This window comes from Platalea leucorodia, assembly GCF_965183815.1.
Source record: "Platalea leucorodia genome assembly, chromosome: 12".
In the NCBI taxonomy this organism is placed as follows: Eukaryota; Metazoa; Chordata; class Aves; order Pelecaniformes; family Threskiornithidae; genus Platalea; species Platalea leucorodia.
The window spans coordinates 13,893,700-13,917,566 of NC_138834.1; the positions used below are offsets into that span (position 1 = coordinate 13,893,700).

Sequence of the window (23,867 nt, forward strand, 5' to 3'; positions counted from 1 at the left end):
TGGGGGCTAGAACCGCTCAAACGTTTCTGCTTCGTAATGAGCTCATCCTTCAGGCTTTTCAGAGACATGAGCTTTAAAGTTTAGAGTCTTAAGACTCACGATGAAGGGGGACAGAAGGTATTATTATTAAATTATTATTAAATTATCATTGTTAAATTATCTAAGTTTCAGAGCATCCTGATTGAGGGATAGTGCTACTGTCCCTGTTTGGAGGAAGAGGAAAAATATCCCTAAGAAACACTTTACTCCACGTACCTCTAGTCAGTCTGCCATGACTCATCGGACACCGAAAAGCACACAAGAATATAAAACATGTGCAGGATGGTCATCCACGGTCAACTGATCAAAAAGAAATCACAGCTCACTTACACAAACACTCTGAGAGTTTATTAAATTATCTGTCATCTTTGACAAACGCCTAAAGTCCCAGTACAAGTCACTGAGGAAAGGCAAACCAGCACCACCGATTCTGCTTAACATTCTTAACATTATCAGAGAGATGTTACAGGGCTAGAAAAGAACAGTTTCCAGTGAAGTCGTCCTGTGCAACGGCTTCTACTGAAATTTTTAATTCTTGAGGTCACCATGTACTTATAAGATTGGTAAAGATGTTTTTATGACCTAAAGAAGTCGTTCCTTAAGTATGCACAGATGAAAATGTCATTCGTATGATCAAACAGAAATGCTGATCGTGCTATGCTAATCCCTTTGGTATATTTTTTTTTTTTTTTCTTCCCTGTCTTGTCCCCCGCCCCTCCCCAACTGCAGTAAGGGTCTTTGCCAAAATAATAATCAATACAACGGCCAGTGATGTGGCCAGAACGGTTCTCTGCTTTTCATCTGGTTGAGGCATAGCTGTTTTTCTTTTAACTTCTTTATTTTTCTTTTAACTTCTTTATTTTTCTTTTAACAGCGAGGCAAACTCAAGAATAATGCTGCTGTTAATAGCAGTAAAGTTAATATATTGTCTAACCAAATCCTTGAATGTGTTACCCGCCACAGCAGTCTCTGCAGTGCTTTCTGTATAGATCTGGCTGTACAGAGACATGTAGGAACGTAGCGCTCTCACAGTCCCTGAAGGGCCGTTGATTAGAAATTTCCATTGTCCAAAATTGAGTGAAGCGAGATTGTGTCCGTGTACCTTTTGTGTTTGACTGCTCGTGAAGCCGGTTCTTCCCTGTGTGTTCCGAAGAAGAGATGAAGGGGCGCAGAGGAATTGTGCATCACACAGAGGGCAGAGGTTCGACCTGGAGACTCTGCTGTATCCAAAGCGACAGTGCTGCTCTGCTGCAGCCTGGCTCTTTACCCCCGATTATTTGTTGCTCGTATGTATGCACTCAAGAACGTGGAACAGATAAATGTTTTGTCAGCAAGCTAAGTGTTTCCTATGGAAAACTGAGGTCCTGCCTCGCCTGGAAAGCGTGAGGAATCAATACTGGACAATGGAAACCTGAATCAATGGATAGGTTCAGCTGCATTTGCAATTTCACGCTGTCTTTTAATACCTCCAGTGATAACTACATCATGCCAGAGTTGGTAAACACAGCAACTGGGAAATTAAAACGTTATCCTTAAAATGAAGGTGGTACCCGATTTCCAACAGCAATAAAAATTTTCTGTGTAGCTGCAGAAACTGGACAGCTACTGTCCTGTAGGTGTTGTTTTAGTCATTACTGTGCCCGTTCTATGTATTGTATAAATGGGACTATAAATGTCAAGATATGATCTTAAATATGGAGTCTTAAAGGGTTGTCTGGTACTCGGCATCAAATTCAGTCTTCTGTAGACCCAGCTTTCTGTGTTGAACAACAAGCTGTCTAAAATAATTTTCTGCGGTCAGTTAAAATAGGGTGAGTGATGGAGAATTAAGCCAATGAAACGTTACAAGAACATGCTTAAGGCAAATCCTCAGTTACTAGGGCATTAGCTGCGCGTTCTGGGCGATTGCAGCCAAAGACCATCTGCTGCGGCAGAGAATTTGCAGCATGTCCTGGTAACAGCAAAGCCCACAAAGACAGCCAGGGCGCTGCCACGCAGCACGGAGGGCTACGGGCGAAGGACGGAGCAAGCCCAAGAAGTTGTATTTGTACCGTCTGACAGTGCTGTGTACTATCAAACCTGGATGTTTTCATAGCTAAGTCATAAAAGCAGAATTGGTTTTCCTCAATCTCATAGTCCACTTTACTCGCAATAATGTAGTTTATCTTTGTGAGTAAAAGAAGCATATTATATGTTGTGAAATGTTTTGTTGCTGTCCTAGATATTGTTGTTTATAAACAAAAATAGGGATGGAGTGATTTATTTTGAAATGGGATTTAACTTTAAACAGGTATAAATATTAAGCACAATACATCTTTCAATTTGTGCCTAGCTTAAAAAAACCAACCAAACAGCTAAACAAAAAACCGCAAACAACAAAAAAGGCCAATAAAAATAGGGGCAGTTAGATGTGCCTGTTGTAACATCCTTGGGGACCATCGGCTATAGGATGAAAATACTGGTTAGCAGTACCTGAAATACTGAAATCCGTCCTGTGCTTCCCAGTCTCAGAGATACTGGGTACAAATTGAAAAAGCCGTATTAAAATATGAAGCCCATAATAAGTTTGTATGTTACTGCATTTTTTGTTTTGAATATTTTAAAGTACTTACTCATGCTTTCTTCATCAGTTGGTAGTTGCTTTTTTCTTTTTTGGTTTTGTTTTGTTTTTTGACTGGAGTTGTACTTATTTTTTCTTACCTGATGTGGAGGAGGCAACTGCTGCGAAAGCATCCTGCCATGTACTGCGTCTGTGAACGTAACTAAATCAATTCTGAGCTGTGTCTTTTGTAACAGATGCTCAGGAGCGTGCAAGAGTAGTGGTGCAGTTCCACAGCGGTCATTTTGTTTGAAAAGCTCTCTCTTTAGGGTAATGAAAACAACAGTAGCTTGGATTTTTGTGTTATATTACCTTCCATCTGAGCAGTACTAAGCTTTTATAAACATTAAATCTTTCCTTTGAATGCGATTTTCTGGAGACTGTCATTTTCCATTTTATAGGTCAGGGAAACTGCAGCCGAGTTGGCTTGAAAGACCTGGTCCGGATCACGTGGCCACTCCAGAATCTGTTAAAAGATCAGGAATAGACAGAAGATTTCTCAGTGCTGTTCTTTGGGGTTTTTTTCTCCATTCGATCAGATAACCGTATAAACCATGCAGTGACTTGTTTCTGCCTCTGCTTTCAGGCACAAGGTTTTCAAACAGCGTTGTGCTGCTGGCTCCAGCCGTCCCCCAACGATAAATCAGCCAGGATTCAGCGTGGGAACGTCATCATCTTCATCATTGCCACCTCCCGCCTCTTCAAAGCACAAAACAACAGAGAGACAGGAAAAAGGAGATAAACTGCAAAAAAGGCCTATGATGCCATTTCACCATCGTCCCTCTGTGACTGAAGAGCTATGCATGGAGCAGGACACGTCAGGGCAGAAACTGGGATTAGCAGGAATGGAGCCCTCTTTAGAAGTCCCTAACTCCAGAAAATACGAGAAGCCGCTATCTATACCTGCTAGAAATCCAAGCAAGCAAATGAATATGAATCCTATGGATTCACCCCACTCCCCTACTTCCCCTCTGCCTCCCACACTTAGCCCCCAGCCCAGAGGTCAGGAAGCAGAGAATCTGGACCCCCCTTCCGTACCTGTCAACCCAGCACTCTATGGCAGCGGGCTGGAGCTCCAGCCGCTGCCCAGCTTAGACGACAGGACAGTCCTTGTTGGACAGAGGTTGCCTCTGATGGCAGAGGTCAGTGAGACAGCATTATACTGCGGGATAATTCCAAACAATGAGTCCCTAGATATGTGGAGGACCTATAGCGTCCCATCAAGTGACGATCCAGAGTTCAGGCCGCCGGATCTTCCGTGTGAGAGATACGATGCCAAGATGGAAATCAACTCGGACAGCACTGCGCTGAAAAGGTAAGAGTGCAGATTGATCCGAGTGGCGGTTTTATTAAATCGGGAGCATTACCAAACTCTGTTTGCAGTTGAAACTGAAACAAGTAGAAGGCTTCACGGTGACATCAAAGATGATGTACGCTGGAGATGACGTTAGATACTTAAATACAAATATGCTATTGCAGCATGCTTATTTATTTCGTATCTGCCTTTCTGTTGGACACTGTAAGATTTGTAACCTATATCACAGTAATTTGAGCAAATGTAAGAGTTTCATTAAGCTTATGTCTTCGGATCATTTTAAAAAAGGAAATCTGTGTTTAGTTATGCAACCTTCCAGCTACATAAATGCTTGCTTTGAGTGAAATTCTGTTTATGGCACTGCAGAGGCACTTCAGTGTAGTTTGTCCAATTGTGTGGGTTTGGAGTTGCACTGTACCACGCTTTTTGTGAGTAGCAGCTGATACTATGTTATGGAATAATACTGCTTTTTTGTAAACCCACTGTCAGATCTCTGAAACGGATGGAAGCTTTACTGTCAGCTTCAGTCTCTGTAGGCTTGAGACTGAAAACCCTAACAGTCTCTCTGGTCTGCACCCAGGAAAGAGCAAATGCTGATCTCTTGTAAATGCTACTTTAGAAAAACTACCGTTAACATACAGTGTCTTCCTCGGTGAAGAACATGAACTACCTAAATCTTAAGGACTTTTTCGCTGTCTCTTTCTTTTCTAATTTTTTAAACATGGATTTTTGTTTTATGCAAATATATTTATTTATATATTTTTAACTTCAGCATGAGGATTTGAATTAATTTTATGCCAGCCTAAAAACTACTTTTGCTTTCTGGCAAGGCATAGAAAAAATGTACCAAAGAGAGCAGTTAATGAAAACACATAAGCTAAAATTAAATGAGGAAGAATTTTTGAGTTATGACAGCATTGATTTTGGTAATTACAATGGAGTTTGCTAGGCTGAAAAGGTTATGTGTACTTCGAAGTGTTTTGATTTATATAGTGACAAGATTAATTCATTTTTCGTTGTCCCAGAGTAGTTCTTAATGCAGTAAGATGTTCAATACTAAATGTAGGCAGATGGATCCTGTATTTGAGGAAAAACCATATTTCTGCTAGATCAAGGAGGATGGAGTGAGACACGGGCTGTATTTGTGCGTGCCAGCTGCAGATCTTAAGAGCTGTTAATTTTCTTTGCTCTAAAAGGTATGTTTGTTTTGTTTCATGATGCCTTTGTTTGCTTGTTCATTTTTACTTTCAGGCTCTTAGCACAACCTAATAAGCGGTTTAAAATTCTGGAAGAGCAAAAACCAGTGCAGACACTGAACTATCTTGACCCCTTGCCTCTAATACAACAACCTGGAGAAGGCTTGGGAGACGCTAGTGATCCTTACACTTTTGAAGATGGTGATATAAAGTACAGCTTCACTGGCAATAAAAAATGCAAACTTGGGGCTGAGAAGGATCCTTTGAAAAAGAACAAGGTAACGTGTAATTCCAGAGCCTTTATCATTAACGTTCTTCTCGGACTTAGAGTACTGCAGCACAGTATTTGCTGTGCAGCTCTCGGGGAGACACAAGCCTGTTCCACAGATCAAAATCAGAGAGATGATGTGTTTCTTTCCTGCACCGGCTCATAGGAAAAAGCTTCATTTCACTATGGTATTTTTGAACTGGTATTTGCTGGCATCCCTCTGAACCTGCTTGTGTATGAAAACGCTGCCGGTGCAAGGAATACTTCCTGCTTCTATATATGCAGCTTGACCAGCAGCAGGTTCCAGGTTTAAGTTAAGAAGTAAAATATTTTGAGCCTTATATTCACTTGTAGAGATGCAAGAATTTGCTGGGCTTTTTTTTTTCCCCCTTGCTTGCTTCAGCTTGACATATCACCTCACTGCAAAGCTCAGGTCTCTCCAGCCCAAGTTTATTTTTCTTCCCTTGGGCAAAATTAATGTAGCCTTCTGCTGAGAGGATTTGTGGCAGGGAGGCTAGATTGGTTCGGACATTTCCTCAGAGCTCTTCTTCCATATGTGAAAGGAAACAATTTGATCAGCGTTCTTTGGTCATCACCTGCCCCGTATGCATGGTACTTCGTAGGTATCTCATCCGTTATGGAGCTGTTTCGTTGTCTGGCTGCTCACCCATTTGTTCTTGTGCGGGGAGCCACCACGCTTAAAATTCTAGATGATGTGTTTTCTGGAGAAGTTGAGGTGGCTCATTATCTGGCTATTGCTGGCGAATTACTGGCTATCAAAGTTAACTGATGTGTATGGAATCCTTTGTAAATCATACACAATGTTACTTTATGTTTTTCCTGATACATAGATAAACAGCAGACAACTGTGTTCTTTTCCCTTCTTAATTTTTTTTTTTTTTAATTGCTTCTCGAAGCATTTAATCCAGAGCCCTGAGTTTGGCTTGACATAGGAAAAGAGTTGTTCTTACGTAGCTTAAATGAATATCCGTTAAAAACTCTTGGGTTTTTTGTATAGTCAGAAGATGGAATTGCCACCAAGGAAATCCCCACAACGGGTCATTCTACACCAGTTCCTGATGGAAAAGATGCCATGTCTATTTTCAGTTCTGCTCCTAAGACTGGTGAGTAAAAGCTCTTTAATTCGCTCTGCAAAGCAAAAATACTCAAAGCTATGCAGTAAAATCTGAAAGGAAAAATCACATACTGAACATTTTACTGTAACATGAGAGCTATAGACAGCTCCTGAGATGGAAAAAACTTGATTCTGCTTGCCCTTTTTATAATAACATAATTAATTAATTTTTTTTAGAATATTTAAGTTGAGCAGTAGCTACCTTAATTCTTTCTCTGTTGACCTTTGGTACTTGCTTGAAACTTGACTGCAAGGCTATTTCTAAGCTACATCATAGAAAAGGGGCCTCAGCGATTCTTGCTTGTCCCCTGTTTAGAGTGAGAAGTAAAATTGAAAAAAGGCAATTTTGTGTTTCCTAACTTTGCTCCCATTTTTCATGCATTTTTTCCCTTTCTTTTTGATAGATACCCGGCAAGACAATGCTGCAGGCCGCGTAGGCTCTGGTAGCCTCACACAGGTGATGGATCTGGCTCCATCGCTTCATGATCTAGATAATATCTTTGATAATTCAGATGAAGATGAGCTTGGCGTAAGTCTTTGTGGGACTGAGTGTTCTGTAGGCTTAAACCGTGGCCTAAAAAAAGAGGAGGAGGGTGGAATCCTAGTGGGGAGCGATTATCCCCAGTAGATAGGAGACGGAGTGTCCAGGTAGGCAGGCTTGGATTTTAACTAGGAGGAATTGCTGGCAAAGAGAGGTTTCAGGAGATCCATCAAGAGAGAAATCATGACTGTGTGTAATTCAGGAACATTAGGAGATCACTTAGGTGACGTCAAAGCTTGTGTTGTTTTTCAGTCATGAGGGGAGCCTGTACACAACTAATCTGCTGACTCAGCCATTGCATAGACAGGCTACACGAATACTTACATAGGTAAAGCAATGTAGTTGCTTTGTAAGTGCATTGCATCCAGTTTTGTGTCCTTTGCTTTTGTCACTATTTTGTGTTTGAGAGTTATGGAAAAGAGCCTAGTTCCATTAACGGCTGGTTTGTTCTTTTACCTTGTCTAAGAAGCTGCCAAAAGAAAAATAAATTCAGCGTTACTGAATTTCAGTAATTCTCTGAAGCATGTTTCTTTCTATTCCTACAAGCAGTTTATTTCAGTGCAAAGAGGAATAGTTGCTGAATATTAGGAAATACCAAAGGAAAAGCAGATTTACATCGATTACCGGGAAAAAAAAATCGATCCACATGGAAAGGCAAAGATTTGAATTATTACTATTTTCAAGCTTAATCTAATATAGCCATAATGATACAGAAGGTGATCCTAAACTGACTGATAGCAGACAATAGCGTTTCAAAGTCTCATGTCTGGTTCTTGGCAGTACGTTTCAAGTACACCAGTTTATTTACCACTTCTCCCTGTCCTGTGGTTCCACACAAACTGCACTTAAGACGTCGCAGTTAATACGCAAATCTACTAGAGAATCGTTCAGCCAAAATGAAAAAATGACCTCCTTCTGCGAGGCTGGCCTGGACAGACCTAATGTTCGCCCTGTCTTAAACGTGCACGTGTTGAGCTGTCCCCTGCGGTCGTCTGCTGATGGCGTTCTTACTCTGCGTCGTATTCTCCTGATCATCTTGGAGTAGTCCAAACGTGGAAGCAAGTAGCGCAGCCACATTAATTTCAAGATCACTGTTTGTGATAACATTTTCAGTACAATTTGTGTGTATATAGATACATATGCTTCTATTTATGTATCTGCATATGGGGGGTTGCATAGACAGGCAAATATTTCAGAGACTTTGTTTTGTTTTGGTTTAATGTTGAAAGAGGAAAAAAATGCAGATTCCTTGGGGGGAGTGGATGGGAGAGTAGAAAAGTACACTTTTTTCTTTCTTGTGAAATCGCATTCAGAGAGTTTTTAGAATTTTTAATAGCTTATGAATTCTAATGTTTTGTATATTTTTTAATATAGTATGTGATTATTCTGCTTTTAGGCTGTATCACCAGCTCTTCGGTCATCAAAAATGCCTGCAGTGGGGTCTGAGGAGCGCCCGGTAGGGAAGGATGGCAGAACAGCAGTACCTTACCCACCAAGTAAGTAGCAACAACCGATTACCACTTTGTTGACAGTCAAAATCTCCTTACAGCTACCATACTGCCTTTTTGTAGGAGGCTTCTAATGTCACTTTTTCAGGCCTAAGAGGTAGTGTGCTTATTTCGTTCTGTAATTACCAGATGCCAATATTAAAAGAGGATAAGCAGATTTTAATGAGAACATTGGATGGTAATACAGACATATATTTTTAATGTGCCTACTGAGATTTGAGATACTCTTCTTTTGACATTATTGTCTTAGACTGGAAGTATGGGAGGGGTTTGTTACAAATCTTCATTTAGAAGCTATCCCCTCTATTCTCAACTCAGTATTTAATCTCAGTTAGTCACTTACACCATTACCATATCCCTCTTTACGTATAAATCGTTCTTCTTTTTAAAGAATTCAAAGAATTCAAAGCTGTGACTTACTAATTGGCCATTATGGTGCAACCTGTCTTGGAAGAAAATTGCATTCAGCATTCAACAAACTCAGACTAAAATCACCTTCAGGGTTTAATCTAGATGTGGAAGTGCATGATTAAAATCAGAGAAGTGGGTTCTAACTGCAGACATATTGTAGACCTTTCACAGATGGTTCTGGTAGAAGTGATGCTTGTGCAGGCACTACATGCGTACAAGGAAGGCTCTAGGAGTGCAGGAAAGTTAGAAATTAAATTTAGTATGCTGAAAATGTAGGAAATGTAGATTAAAACAATAGGGCTTTTTTGTAAGTTTTTGTGCCAACAACTATGGGGAATGGTAACTTCTGCTGTCTGAGATGAATGGGCTTTCTTGCATTCCTTGCCCTTTGACAGGAGGCTGGAGCCAGGGGGGGATCGGTCTCCCCTCCCCAGTAACAAGCGATGGGACGAGAGGAAACGGCCTCAAGCTGCGCCAGGGGAGGTTTAGGTTGGGTACGAGGAAAAACTTCTTCACCGAAAGGGCAGTCAGGCCCTGGCCCAGGCTGCCCAGGGCAGGGGCTGAGTCCCCACCCCTGGAGGGATTTAAAAGACAGGCAGACGTGGTGCTTAGGGACGTGGTTTAGTGGTGGGCTTGGCAGTGCTGGGTTAACGGTTGGACTCGATGATCTTAAAGGGTCTTTTCCAACCTTAACGATTCTATGGTTCTATGTATATAGGTGACATTTCTCTTGAGATGAAAGAGAAATGTGTATGTATACGTGAGAGGAGGAAGGTGAGGATTTTTGGTATAATACTAACCAGTCAAATTATGAATTACAAATTACTTAGTGGTGAGGAGGAAGAATGTTTGATTTTTGTGGCCGCTATAAGCAGAAATCGGATCCCTCTGCAAATCATTCTTTAATGTCTTCTCATTAACTTTAGCTGGTAATGAGAACAAATTGAGGAGAAGAAAAAAAACAGTCTGAAGGAGATGAGTCAGAGTTTTATGGACCCATAAAAGCTGTGCTGATTTACTCAAATGTGGAAGTCTGAAGTATACAGAGATTGGATTTTGACAGGTTTAGTTGATCCATAGCTTTTTAAAATATGCAAAGCTTTTTCAAGCATGACACACATGAAAATGAATAATGATAGTTAGCCTGTTGCTCTAGGGTTGGGGGATTTTTTGTAATTAAACTTTTTTTATGAATCTGCACTGCAGAATTTTGCTAACTGGAGTGAGCTTCAGTGTGAGAAAATGATATACTGTGGAGCTGTACGGAATAAATAAGTTAGATACACTCCGCTTCTGTTCTGTAGCTGTCCCCTTGACACCAGCTGTCGAGGCATAACAGTATCTGCAGGGACCCGAAATGCCTTGTACATCATCATAACGCCCCACTGACCACATCTCATTGTAACCTTCCTTCCTGTCCCCCTCTCTCCGATTTCTAAAGCCCGCTTCTCTTTGGTGAAAAACAGGCAGTAGCTAATCCAGCTGCCATCCTGAAGATGATATTTCATACTAGCATTGAGAGGAAAATAGTTTTTTCCATTCTACTGAACCTGTTTTCAACATTAATTTATCCTATATCAGGACAAGACTAACGTCTTTTAAATGCAAAGACTGAGAAAGGGAAATAAAAACAAAAGGAGTGGGAATAATTCATAGCCCGTTATTTACTCTGCTGCTCCAGGTTGTGAAACACTTGGGGTTCAGCTTTGACTGTTATTACCCACAGAACTCTGTTTTGAGAGGAATTCACCTATTTGAGTTGTTCCACTTTGTCTAAAGAATTAAATAGAGTGGTTGTCTTATCTCTGTGCACAAAAGAACGCAATTCAGGTTTTCGCTTTGTTAAGGCAGAGTGGAGATGCATCTTGAGGTTGCAGCGTCCTACAAAAATGTACTGTTAGTGTAGGTATTTGCATACTGTACATAATTTTAATTCCATCACTTATTTCTGTCTTTTTCAATTAGTTTTTGAGAGTAGCACTAAGTTTCACCAGTTTGGATTTCCACAACGCAGTGTTTACCAGTCAGAAATCCATCTGAATTTATTTGTGAATTTTCCATAGTCTTTAGGCTGCAAAAGTTATCGAATACAAGTATGTCCTTGTGCCCTGTCAGCTTGGGTTGGACGTGTGCACAGGAGTGGAAGGGGATTGGGCATTTAGTCTGTCAGAAAAGGTATTTAAGAAGAGACACCTATGGGAATGGACCCCTCTCTAATTTGATTATTTTAACAGTGAATTCACCAGAGTGATGGTTATGTCCAGAGAATATCTGTGCTAATTCAAGTCAGGAAAAGATAGCATATATTCTGAATTTTAAGCAAAATAAATATGGAAGCGGGTAGCTGGAAGGAGAAAGAATGTAGCTGGGGAGAAAATACAAGACTTTATTCTGATTTTTGTTTGATTGTATTACACTTTATGAAGCATTTTGGTTGGGGTTTTTTGTTTGTTTGTTTTGCTTAAAGAAGAAAAATATACGATGGATGATTACATTACGGTCATTTACTGAGAAATCATTTAGCGATTTTCCTGGCTTAATGTCTTGTGATGCAAAATTATAATTTTGTGGCTTCCTCTGACACTTGTCACTTTTGGGTGCCTGGCAGTCTGATTCTTAGGCAAAACTACCCGTGTTTGTGTTAGCGAGAGTAGCCTGTCTTACCTCCCGGTGTTATGTCGCTGTGGACCAAATGAGACTGCAATGACTGGATGTCAGTGGGAAAATGCAGCTAAGTGCACGCTAATTCCAAAAGCGTCCCGTTTTGGGCTCGGTATCAGCTCTAAAAAAAGGGAAGAAACATCAAGAAGTATCTCCTCAGTAACAGTTGCTGGGGTGAACTTCGCATTAATGTCAATTAATCTCTTCTATTATGAAATATTTTTTTGTTGCTGTTAAAGTTGTACCTAGAATTTGTGTATCTACCAGTTTGTTGCTTCTGCTGAACAATGGGCTTGCAAAGTATCCCTAGGAATATTTGGAATTTATCCCTAGGAGTTAACTTTTTGTCTAGATTTGTACTGGCGTCAGAACTCTAGTAAGTCTGTAGAATCTTTGCTAGGTTTTAACTGGTGAAATAAGAGCTAGTATTGAGTCAGTCCCTTCTGTTTTATCGCATTTCCTTAAGAATTTGTATTTCAGTGACTAACAGCGCGTTATTTCATCATATTTAGCTGTGGCAGATCTCCAAAGGATGTTCCCAACACCACCTTCTTTAGAACAACACCCTGCCTTCTCCCCGGTAATGAGTTATAAAGATGGAATAAGTTCAGAGACGGTGACTACCTTGGGAATGATGGAAAGTCCTATGGTCAACATGGTTCCAACACAGCTTGCCGAGTTTAAAATGGAGGTGGAAGATGGGTTAGGTAGCCCTAAGCCTGAAGAAATTAAGGTAACGTGCCAAAGATGGGGTATTTTTATAATCTCATCTATGTATGTTTTGATTTTTATAAACAAGTCCCACGTAGCGTAGTGCGTGTAGCAGGCTGCTGTAACAAATGTGAACTGGATCCATGTAAAGTACCTATCGGTCTTTAGTTGGAAAAAAAGTTCTTCTCTAGTAAAAGAGCTTTTTAATTGTTTCCCTGATTTGAACTATAGGTATTTTTCTTCTTGTAATTTTATGTTTGTAATGTTTTTGGGTGTTCTCAGGAAACAAACAATATTGTATGTGAAATGAGCCCTATGCCTAACAGAAAGAATGTACGTATATGAAAAAGCATCATGCTTGTGACTAAGTAGCTGTTAAATGATTGATTTCTTCAGCTAATTTTTCTGTAGCACCTTTTATGTATAGCCACTCCTTGCTGCCGGTCTCTGGGGATGCAGCTAGGATAAAGTCATGCATGTAGAAAGGCTGCCTTTTTCTCTCTGAAATGTTGCCTTTTTTGGTTAGGGTTGAAAATCTCTGAGAAAGCCCAGGGGTTGAACTTGCTCTGTTTCTTCTTCAGCTGATGTTACTTCACAAGTTTTAAGGCCAGATGGGACCATTCTTATCTGACTTTCTGTATAACACAGGTCAGGTAATGTCACATAGTTACTCCTATATTGAGTCCTATAGTGTATCTGAGTAAAGAACTATTTTTAAATGGGGACTCTGCTGCTGGGTACTAGTACTCACCTCCCTGACTTTACATGTCAAGACGTATCCATTTTTCCATAGCATCGCATAAAAGGACTTAACATAAGCACCTGGTGTACATCGGTTTGTATTTCATTGTTCCATCTTTGGCACAGGTTAAGCGGTAGGATAAAATCATTCTGCCTGCTTGTGTGCATTCTGCATTACTTAACTTTTGGGCCAATTTTGTCACTTTTGTCAGAAGTTATTGTTATCATATTTCCATGCATATAGCCTGAGGGTTTGTTTTTTTTTTTTTTTTTAATTTAAAAATGCACATTTCCCTGTAGAAATACACATCGCCTTGTTCTGCAGCAAGCTCATTTGTACGCAGGTAATAAACAGGGAGATACCCACTGTAACTCTGCCTTCCTGGTAGTCCCCAACCCTTGATTTTACAGCCTAATTCTTCCCCTTCAGGCCCGCCCTGCCCCTAATCTGCCACAGCCGGTTCCTTCTCTTTCAGCAGTCGTTTCCCTCCCCAACACCACCTCCTTCCCTCTCATTTTGTGCTCCTGTGAACGTTGGAATTAACCGAAAGCTTATTTTTAAGCATCTGCATTGCTGAGAGAGCTATACACGGCGAGATACAGCACTTGCAGTTGCATGGACAAGAAGTGGCTATATATCAATATGAGGATACCGATATATAAATTTCTCTTAGTATAAGTGATTTAGTTAGCTATGAATTAGTAAATCTTCCTTCATGGCAGTAACAGTATACCTTAGGCAGCCTGAAAGTAAAGCAGAGGCAAGCCACAGGGTGACTTTCTCCGTGAGAGCATTCAGTTTTGTCCCTGGGCCAGGAGGAGGCCCTGTCCCTGGCAGGAGGTAAGGCGCCTTGTTGTGTTCAGGGATTCTGCCTCCACGTTACGATAAAGCGCGCCTAGTCGGAGCCGGGAGGTACCAGCTCACGGGCTGCAAATTAAGCTGGCGCCTGTGAAGGGGCTGAGCTGATAAGGAGCTTTACAAACAATTCTGTTGAGAAAGAGAGGCTTTGCAGAAATGCAGGGGAGTTAGTTATCGGCGTGCCCCTCGTGAAGACGGTTAACCACCTGGAAAGCTAGGCATACGTAGCAAGGCTGCTTTGTTATTGCAGGAGCTCTTTTTCCTTCTGTCCTAACTTCGTAACTTGAAGGCATGATGAGAAAAGGCATCTTCTTAGCGGCTTTGCTGAAGTACAGCTGTCCATTTGCCTTGTCTGGTTTGCGTACCTAGCAATTTTTACATCATTATAGAAGTCTGAAATAAGGTTTTATAAGGTTTGTAAGACTTTGCCTTGCCACGGACCTCGCTGCTTTTTTTATTCTCTTTGTACAGTAAACTATTTGCTTAAGACTAGGACAATTTGGGCCTGGAAAGAAAATCTGTACTGGAATTTGTTGAGCTGAAAGTTTTTGAGTGGCAACAGATTTTAGGGTGTCACCAATACTGAAGATATTTTAATCTCCCTCACAGCCATTTTAGGAGTATTAAAATACATATTTTAATTCTGCCTGATAACATTTCCAACAGCACAGTTTACTTGCTTTTAAGTGTGTCACACCTGCTCATATACACCAGTGGGGGAAACAAGCACCTAAACCCATTGCTGATCATTTTGAGAACATGGAAGTAGAGTTCTTGCGCTGAGTATTCAGCAGCTGAAGATAGCAATCCACACATTTCTCATCCCTCAATGCTTTACAAGGTGCAAGGGAAAAAATGCAAAGGTCTAATGAGATGTTAAACACTGAAATTCTGAGAGAGATTACTGTTACCGTTTTAATAATGATTTTTACTTTGCAGTAGTGCCTCTTTTCTTCTGAAGGGAACTTGGAATAGCTCTAGAAACTCTGGCTGAAGTTCTTGTCATCATTCTCTGCCAACAAACATGACAGTCAATGGAAGTCCAGTTTGACTTGACTTCATATATTTATATTTATATTTATATTTAATATTATGTTTCCTAGATTGCTTATATATTTATAAATAATACTATATTTATATTTAATATTTGGAAAGGGTGAAGTGTCCGTTGTTACTACTTGGAGTATATTCATCCCAGCATGGGGGTTATTCAGAGAGGCTGACTTACGGCGCCTAAGGTTCCTTCACACTGTGACTCAGCCTCTCTCTCCATTGTCAGTACAGAAGTCCTGCAAAGATCAATCTTTCAAATGCCTAAATTAGGTGCTTAAAGTTAGGTAGTATGAAAATTCCATAGTACACGACTCACTTTTCAGACATAGCTTGTCTTAAATGAGTCTAACCTAATTGTGAAATCCACTGACATTAAAGTTGCACAGCATCTCAGTGTAACAAGGAGCCTCAGCTGAGTTTCCTTGAAGGAACTGCTCTTAAATGTTTTGTAGAATGAATAAATATACTTAATTTTGGAAAAAATGCAGTTGTAGAGGGTTCAAACAGTACAATAGGTTTTAATTAAAAATAAATATCTAAATATAAAGAGCAACCTTACCATATTGTTGTAAACAACGTCCCTTGGATGTTACAGGATTTTTCGTACGTGCACAAAGTTCCATCATTTCAACCTTTTGTGGGCTCCTCCGTATTTGCTCCGCTGAAGATACTGCCAAGCCAGTGCCTCCTACCTCTGAAGATACCAGATGCCTGCATTTTCAGGCCTTCTTGGGCTGTTCCTCCTAAAATTGAACAACTTCCTTTGCCGCCTGCAGCCACCTTCATTAGAGATGGCTACAAGTAAGTACAGTCTTGTAGGAAATTAGTTTGTCATGCCCATCCCTAAAATGGCTTGTTCGTTAAAATTTTGCATACATTAACAGTGCTTTACTATGCAGCAGAACCATAAAATGTCCTGCAAATGTATTTTAAACCTTTTCAATTTGTCATTGTCTTATGCCAAAAAAGTTCCGATAGTGGGACTGTCAGAATTAAAAACAGCTTTTGGAAATTGGCGTTGTTACAGTATGTGTCCACTACACGCTTAGTGCTTTTAACAGAACAGGAACAGGCGGTACTTGAATTAATTGCAATTTCTGATACAGGAAAATATTGTAATTCAACATAAAACACAAGTGTTAGGGAATAAAATTAATGCACTTAACCTCTCACCTGTCTGTCTTCCCATTTCAGCGCCCACTTCTCTGGCCTACAGTTGGGTGCCCCTCCTGCCTGTACGCGGGTATTCCGCCTGAGCTTCAGTCTGATGAGAGCTGGTCCTGACGATAGCAGTTTGCCTTCTGAGGGCTCTTAAAAATTTGAGTAGGCCTGTGACAGCTCTCTTCTCCGTGGTCTCATGTTAGCTCTTCTGCGTTCTTGTGATTTAACTTGAACGGGTCGCATACGGAGCTGCTAATCAGACAGATGCTGATGGGATGTACGCTATCCTCCCCGTCCGAAATACTAATAGAAACGATGCCAAGTCACTCTTGAGTACGAGAGTGCTGTGACCTGTAAGCAAAGACTGCTATGAAATTGAAAAGCTTGTATTCCTTGCTCAGGTCTCAGAAATTAGCAATGTTTATGGAAGAAATTCGTTGCTGGAGATTTTGAAAGCTATCAAGAATTTGCACCATTGAATTCATAAAACCTCTTACTAGGTATAATCAGAGTACAAAGGTCTCCTGCTGCACTGAATTCATTTCTAGAGGAAGTAGCCTGTATCTTTAAATCAGTCTGTAAATCCTTTAAATCAGTCCTTTTCCAGCTCCAAAGGATCCTTCAGTGTTCTCAAAAGAATTGCAAAAAAGAAATTGTAAACCCTTGATAGCGCCTAGAGAGCAATTTAATTCTCAGTTTTTTTCATAATAGTAACTGATTCACCAGGCCTGAGCTGGTTATTAATTTCAGGTATTTGTTGGGGAAAAAAAACCCTTTCATTTTCGATATAATCCAATTAGAGTGAAGATTATTACTGCAGGCTTCCAACAGAGTGGTGATTGCCAATCAAGGTTTCTAGGTCACCTTTTCTTATTAGTCTGAGGCACCCAGTATGCTTCAGATTCAGAACTCCTACAAACCTTTGTTCATTTTTTTTCCCCTCTCGCTTTGAGTTGGACATACATCAGTTCAAGGTAATCAGATGAGTCTAAGGAATAAGGTCTTCATTATTTTCCTTTTCAAGTCACTAATGATACGTGAGCATTAAAAGAGTACTCCTAAATAACACACAAAATACACACTAAGACAGAGAAACATGAAGAAAACCTGTTTCCCCTCCTTTATCAAGAGACTCATCGAGGTCTTACAGTTTTTCCTTGCCCTAATATGTAATGAGCACATTTCAAGAAAAGTGAGCAGCTTATTACCAACTTGAAAGAGAAAAGTGAAGTAAAGATCTCATGCTTTTGATTGGCCCCATATTACCCATTTCTTGATACAACGAGTCATTCCGGAGAGAAGATCGATCCCACGGGAACGTACAGACTGGCCTTCGGTCACTTAAATTTGGCAGAAAATGACAAAAACAGAGTAATAAAATCAGTCATGGCAGGAGATGACCCAAACACGATGCTTAGCTTTGCTGGACTAAGAGTTTGTAATGGAATGTGTCACGTTGTGCTGCAGACTCTAATCCTAAATGAGTTTTGGCATTTGCAGTATCCTGAATACTGTTAGCAGTTGCATACCGCCGTGAGGCAATATCCTATATAAGTGCCACATGCGTGACTTCTGACAGCTATTTAAACTGTTAATTTCTAAAATAAAGTAAGATTCCTATGCCTCTGAAATATTTTCTTCATTTCCACTAATGTATATCTCTTACAGATAATTGTGTTTAAAACAGCAACTACAGTTCTTTCTCTTTTCTCTGAGAAGAGTTACAAATATCCTAAAATCTTACCTTGACAATTTATCTAGAGTCTTCTCAAGAGCATTTGAGTTTTAGGCCATGGGAATCATCTTTAAGAGGGCTAAGTGCCTGACATGATGATACCTTTTTATTATACTGATAAGAAACAACACTGTTCAGGATGAGAATTACAATTTTAGTTGCGAGACATCAGCAGGTTACGAGCAGAACGCCTGAAGGTGTTCCTTCTTTACTGCCGTTACAATGAATCCTTTCATTTTTCACCATCTCCTTGTACTTAAAAATGTTTCGACAAAATCAGGCTTGACAACCAACCGGTTGGTGATGGCATTTGACTCTGTGTTTTCATGTATTTCTTGTAGCAATGTGCCTAGTGTTGGGAGTTTGGCCGACCAAGACTATCTTCAGATGAACACTCCTCAGATGAACACACCTGTGACGCTAAATAGCACCGCTCCGGCCAGCAACAGTGGGGCAGGAGTTCTGCCGTCACCAGCAACTCCCCGCTTCTCTGTCCCTACCCCACGCACCCCCAGGACCCCAAGGACTCCTAGAGGTGGGGGTACTGCGAGCGGTCAAGGATCTGTAAAATACGACAGCACAGATCAAGGTTCACCTGCTTCTACCCCTTCTACAACACGACCGCTTAATTCTGTGGAGCCGGCCACTGTGCAGCCGATCCCAGAAGCCCACAGCCTGTACGTCACCTTAATTCTTTCAGACTCTGTGTTGAACATCTTCAAAGACCGTAACTTTGATAGTTGTTGTATATGCGCCTGTAACATGAATATTAAAGGTGCAGATGTTGGATTATACATCCCAGATTCATCTAATGAGGATCAGTACCGTTGCACCTGTGGCTTCAGCGCTATTATGAATCGCAAATTAGGTTACAACTCTGGGCTCTTCATTGAGGATGAGCTGGATATTTTTGGCAAGACCTCAGACATTGGCCAGGCTGCAGAAAGACGACTGATGATATGTCAAAGCAACTTGATCTCTCAGATGGGAGAGGGAGCTAGAAGGACCCAGGAACCTCCAATGAGCCTCCTCCTCCTCCTCCAGAATCAGCACACACAGCCTTTCACATCTCTGAGCTGCTTGGATTATATGTCCTCCAATAATCGTCAGACGCTCCCATGTATGAACTGGAGTTACGACAGACTGCAGGCAGACAGTAACGACTCCTGGGTGGAATGCTTCAACGCCCTGGAGCAAGGCAGGCAGTATGTGGACAACCCCACTGGGGGAAAAGTGGACGAAGCCCTAGTGAGAAGCGCCACTGTACATTCTTGGCCTCACAGCAACGGTACGGGTCAGAGCAGATTGGGTTTTTTCTTTGACTGTTTTTGTGACCTCTATAAATTTGTTTGAAACTTGCCAGTCGTGAGCCACGTAATCTTTATGTGGGAAATGATAAGCATAAAAATATTCTAGAAATAAAGTAGATTTCTGAAAGCTTTATAAATTACTTATAAAGTCCCAATAATCCAGTTGTCCTTAGACTTTGTGGTCTAAATTGTGTAAGAATTTGTGGAAGTTCACAAATCTGAAGCAGAGATGCAAAACAAATTCAAGTAGTGAGGGGAGGGCAGGATTAGGGCCCCTTTTTTTTGGAGAAGGGTCTAAGCAGTCAGCAGAAAAGAACTGCTCTGTATGAAAGTGTCACCAAGGGAGAAAAAAAGTGATTTTATAATCAAATATTACCTGTTTATATGCTGAAGATGCTCTGACTTCTTATGAACTGAGCTGGACAACAGTAATTGCAAGGTATGTGAAAAGGACTATGGTGACAGCTTTATTTCAGTAATGTTTTCGTAAAGTACCACATTAAATGCCATTAAGCCAAGTAGAGTTGTACAAACATAATGGGCACTGTGAAGAGCAGTGCGAAGGCACAATAAAGTAAAAAATGTTGCCACCTCAAACGAATTCTTCCTGTTCCTCACTGAAAATGATGGATGCTCCTTTGTCGTTTGCAGTGTTGGATATCAGCATGCTCTCCTCCCAGGACGTGGTGCGCATGCTGCTGTCGCTGCAGCCCTTTCTCCAGGACGCCATCCAGAAGAAGCGAACAGGAAGGACCTGGGAGAACATCCAGCACGTGCAGGGACCACTCACCTGGCAGCAGTTCCATAAGATGGCAGGCCGGGGAACCTACGGTACATATATTGCGTTACATGCCGACAGTTAAAATGAAAGCATAGTTCTCTAGGAATGTGCTCTTTCTTCTGGAAATACGTTAGAACGAATGGGCTCTTTAGAGGGCTTATTTTATTCTTTTTTTTTTTTTCCTTTTGGGCTCTTCCAATAGCTTTTTTTCCAAATGCCTTAAAAGGCATTTGAAACACATGCTTGCATACCATAGCGGAGGCTTTACCCTTCCAGATTGATGAAAATTTACAGAGTGCAGAAATGCTGGGTGAGGATCAAACTCCGTCTGAATCTGTGCTTTGGCTGGTATATAAATAACACGAAGAGAGGAAGCTGTTAGAATCGTACCAAATGGTAGTGGGGAAGAGGGGCTTTCTGAGCTGTACAAATATACAAAAAGGGGGAAAAGGGGGTATGCTTTCTCCACAGAGAGGTTTGCTTGTTCTAAGGTTTCCCATAATCTTAATAAGAAGTTTCAGTTTCAGTATCTCCTGGTTATAAGTGACACTTCTTGAAAATACAAATTACAAAACAGATTTTTGTATGTGCACATTTGCAAAATAATGACTGACCTTTAAATACGTGTTTCTTGCCTGCAACTTATTTCAGTCTTAACCGATGCAGTCTTGCTTAGTTTTTTCCCTACAGTTCCATCGTGCTTTGCTTTATTTTCTCTCTGTTAGTATTTAATATATTGCTGCTTTCCGTTGCGGCTGGGACAACTTGTGGTAATGACAGTTCCTGTCTAAAGCTATTGTGCTTCACGAGGAGTCCTTCTAATCTAATAATTTTGCCAGCATTTGTAACTTTAAGAATTAGGATTTGGCAATTGTTACCAGAGAATAAGACCGAAATTACCAGTAAGGAGCAGAGCCTTTGATACAAATTCAGTAATTTTTACTGAATGTTGACTTTTTAATAAAGTTGGATTATATTCTGCAGAAACTACTGGGTATATTTTCATTTGAAATTTTCAACAATATTGCTTGTAATGGGCGCAGTATCTAGGAGATACCACGTTAAACTGGAAGGTAATCCTCTCAGTTGTGACAGCAAGTGCTCCAGAGCACTTCCTATGGAGAGCAGCAGGAGGCAATTTGTACAATTACGATAACTTTGCTTAGTAGTATAAACCTGGGAATAAGTTTGCCTAACCATTTGACTTGGTAATTATGCACAACCAGGTGGAGGCAGATGAAGAGCTGTAAAATCAGATTTTATGTATTCATGTTATTAGGAACTCGTGAGACGTGGTTATGGTTATGACAAAGTAAAACCACGAGATTAAACCTCAGGAAGGGCAGGACATGTATTTACAGTATACTGAAAGATGTTTTATTGCAACTTTCTAGGAAAGCTTAAATGGTGCTTGGATCAGCTCCCTCTACTTTGGCTGACTGAACTTTGATTTTATGACATTTCTTAAGTACAATATAAATCTTTCTTCTCCTTTATTAAATATTTTTTCCAAGGAAAAAGACTGTGGGAGAACATGGTTTATCAGGCATGACGCAGCCTCGGTATACGTTTCCGCACTACGGTCAAACTTCTAGGAAACTCAGGATGGCAAGGGATTAGTTATTTCCAGTATTCCAGTACCAGAACCCACCTCCTGGTACATCAGAGAACCCACCGCAGTTAAACCAGTTCTTTTAACATTTTTTCTTTCTCTTTTTCTCTTTGAAGGCTCTGAGGAATCTCCTGAGCCTCTTCCGATCCCGACTTTACTCGTGGGTTATGACAAGGACTTCCTGACAATCTCTCCGTTCTCCTTGCCGTTCTGGGAGAGGCTGTTGCTAGACCCATATGGGGGCCATCGGGATGTCGCCTATATCGTGGTGTGTCCAGAAAATGAGGCCTTGCTCGATGGAGCCAAAACTTTCTTCAGGGACTTGAGTGCTGTATACGAGGTCGGAAAGAGGAACCACACTGAATTATTTCTTCTTAAGTGTCACTTCTGCTCTACTGCATGTTCATTGGGAGAAAGCCATGGGTTTTAAAGTTACAATTGTTTGAATAAGGATATCTTTCATTTTGAGGACTTTCTGCACTTTCAGAGTCCAAGGATACTGTCTAATTGAGTTGTAATGGGATTCTCTGTGCATTTCAGGGTATTTGTTGCCATCTGCTCTTTGCAGCACACATTCTCTTGTTTTACAGAGGATGTAACGCTAGTATTAATACAGTCACAACCTAACATATGAAGGCCCAACTAAAGCTAAAGAGCAAGGAGCAGATGAATTAAACTGTTGCTTTCTTGTAACTGCTCGGCTGGAGATAAAACCATTTCCTTTTTCTAGCATGCACATTGTGTACTACTGACTATGTAAGATTACTTTCTAACTTTAGTTTTGCTCTAAGTGCAATTCAAGTCAGCAGATAAACGTAGCCTTTTGTTTTTATATTTATTAAGAAGCCACCAGATGTGTGCAGGCAATAAAGGGTTTACGCTGCAAACCAGTCTGCCTAACTTATTCAGGTGCTTGGCATCTAGTTACAAGCATTTCTTCTTTCCTCACCAGATGTGTAGACTTGGCCAGCACAAACCAATCTGCAAAGTGTTACGTGATGGGATTATGCGGGTGGGAAAGACTGTGGCACAAAAGCTAACGGATGAGCTCGTGAGCGAATGGTTTAACCAGCCTTGGGGCACTGAGGAATGCGACAATCATTCCAGACTCAAACTTTACGCGCAAGTTTGCCGGCATCACCTAGGTAAGTCTACCATGGCGCTAGCAAGGCTGTTTCATTTTCTGTAGGTATTTTAGAGGTTATCTGCAGTAGGTGAAAACAGGGGGCTTTTTCTTAAGGTATGGATTAGGATCTGTTTAAAAATAAAAAAGGTATTATGAGGCTTTACCCTAATGTCTTAATCCTTCCATGTTAAATTTGCCTACTTTAGAAAGCTTTGTTGTTGTTTATCAGTCTGCTGATCATGTCAGAGATTCAAAAGCCAATTCTTATCTTTTTAGAAAACTCAGGTTGGTATAAGATGTTTGTATGTCTCAAAGGTGTTCCACGCAAGACTGAATGTATAAATGGATCTGGTTTATTTGCTACTGATATGTATCATCACACCAGTGTGACAGCGTGATGTGCGTGGTGCCTTCAAGCATAACATTTATTTGTGTAAGAGAGGAGTTCGCTAAAACTCTTCAAAAGAAGAATGAGGTAACACAGGTGAAAAAGAGACAGTAACAGTATCCGTGGTGACTGGGGCCTCCAGCTACTGGGTGGGGATACTTGGAACCACATCACCCTGAAGGCACGGTCTCCTCTGGACCTCATATAGGCTTATCTACATCCTGAAACAGTGACACATTTTAAAAGATTAGTCTTTTGTTGGTTGGGGTTTTTTTGTTATGGCAACCTGCCATATTTGTTCTTTTGTACCATAATGTCGGGCGTGCTTGTTTCATGAAGGAGTGTAGAATCCGAGAGTATGGAAGGGTGGGAAGTTTCCTGGGGTGCTGTCAGAAGACCGGTCCTGGCTGAGCCTGGCTGAGTCCCTGGACCCATCTGACATTGCTCCCAGATGTCATCTGGGGAGAGACGTGGTTGTTCCATTCCAGAATGGATCCAGAGGCAACATACCGTGAGCCAATGCTGGTCAGCGAGACAGGCAGGGATCGTGGAACACCAGCCACGTAAACGTCCCATGCTTGAGCTGAAATGTGCAAACTATTTTTTTGTTTAAAAATAGCCAGGAACTTTTAAGTGGTTTCTTGAAAAGCGCTTACTCCCTTTGCTCTGAAAAACACGTGACAATTCTTAAGTCTGCTTACTTTGAGGATTGGTGAT

General features: G+C 40.9%; 1 protein-coding gene across 2 annotated transcripts in view; it reads left to right on the top strand.

The window, feature by feature from the left end:
* Positions 1–23,867, top strand: part of MED13L (mediator complex subunit 13L) — a 206,004-nt gene that overhangs the window by 156,504 nt on the left and 25,633 nt on the right. For both annotated transcript variants that reach the window (XM_082325468.1, XM_082325469.1), the window contains 11 exons: positions 3,225–3,953; positions 5,205–5,427; positions 6,436–6,541; positions 6,957–7,081; positions 8,490–8,589; positions 12,186–12,406; positions 15,633–15,838; positions 18,275–19,221; positions 19,895–20,074; positions 21,753–21,976; positions 22,589–22,781. In XM_082325468.1, the coding sequence (XP_082181594.1) occupies positions 3,225–3,953; positions 5,205–5,427; positions 6,436–6,541; positions 6,957–7,081; positions 8,490–8,589; positions 12,186–12,406; positions 15,633–15,838; positions 18,275–19,221; positions 19,895–20,074; positions 21,753–21,976; positions 22,589–22,781 (3,254 nt within the window). The remainder of the gene's footprint in view (positions 1–3,224; positions 3,954–5,204; positions 5,428–6,435; positions 6,542–6,956; positions 7,082–8,489; positions 8,590–12,185; positions 12,407–15,632; positions 15,839–18,274; positions 19,222–19,894; positions 20,075–21,752; positions 21,977–22,588; positions 22,782–23,867) is intronic.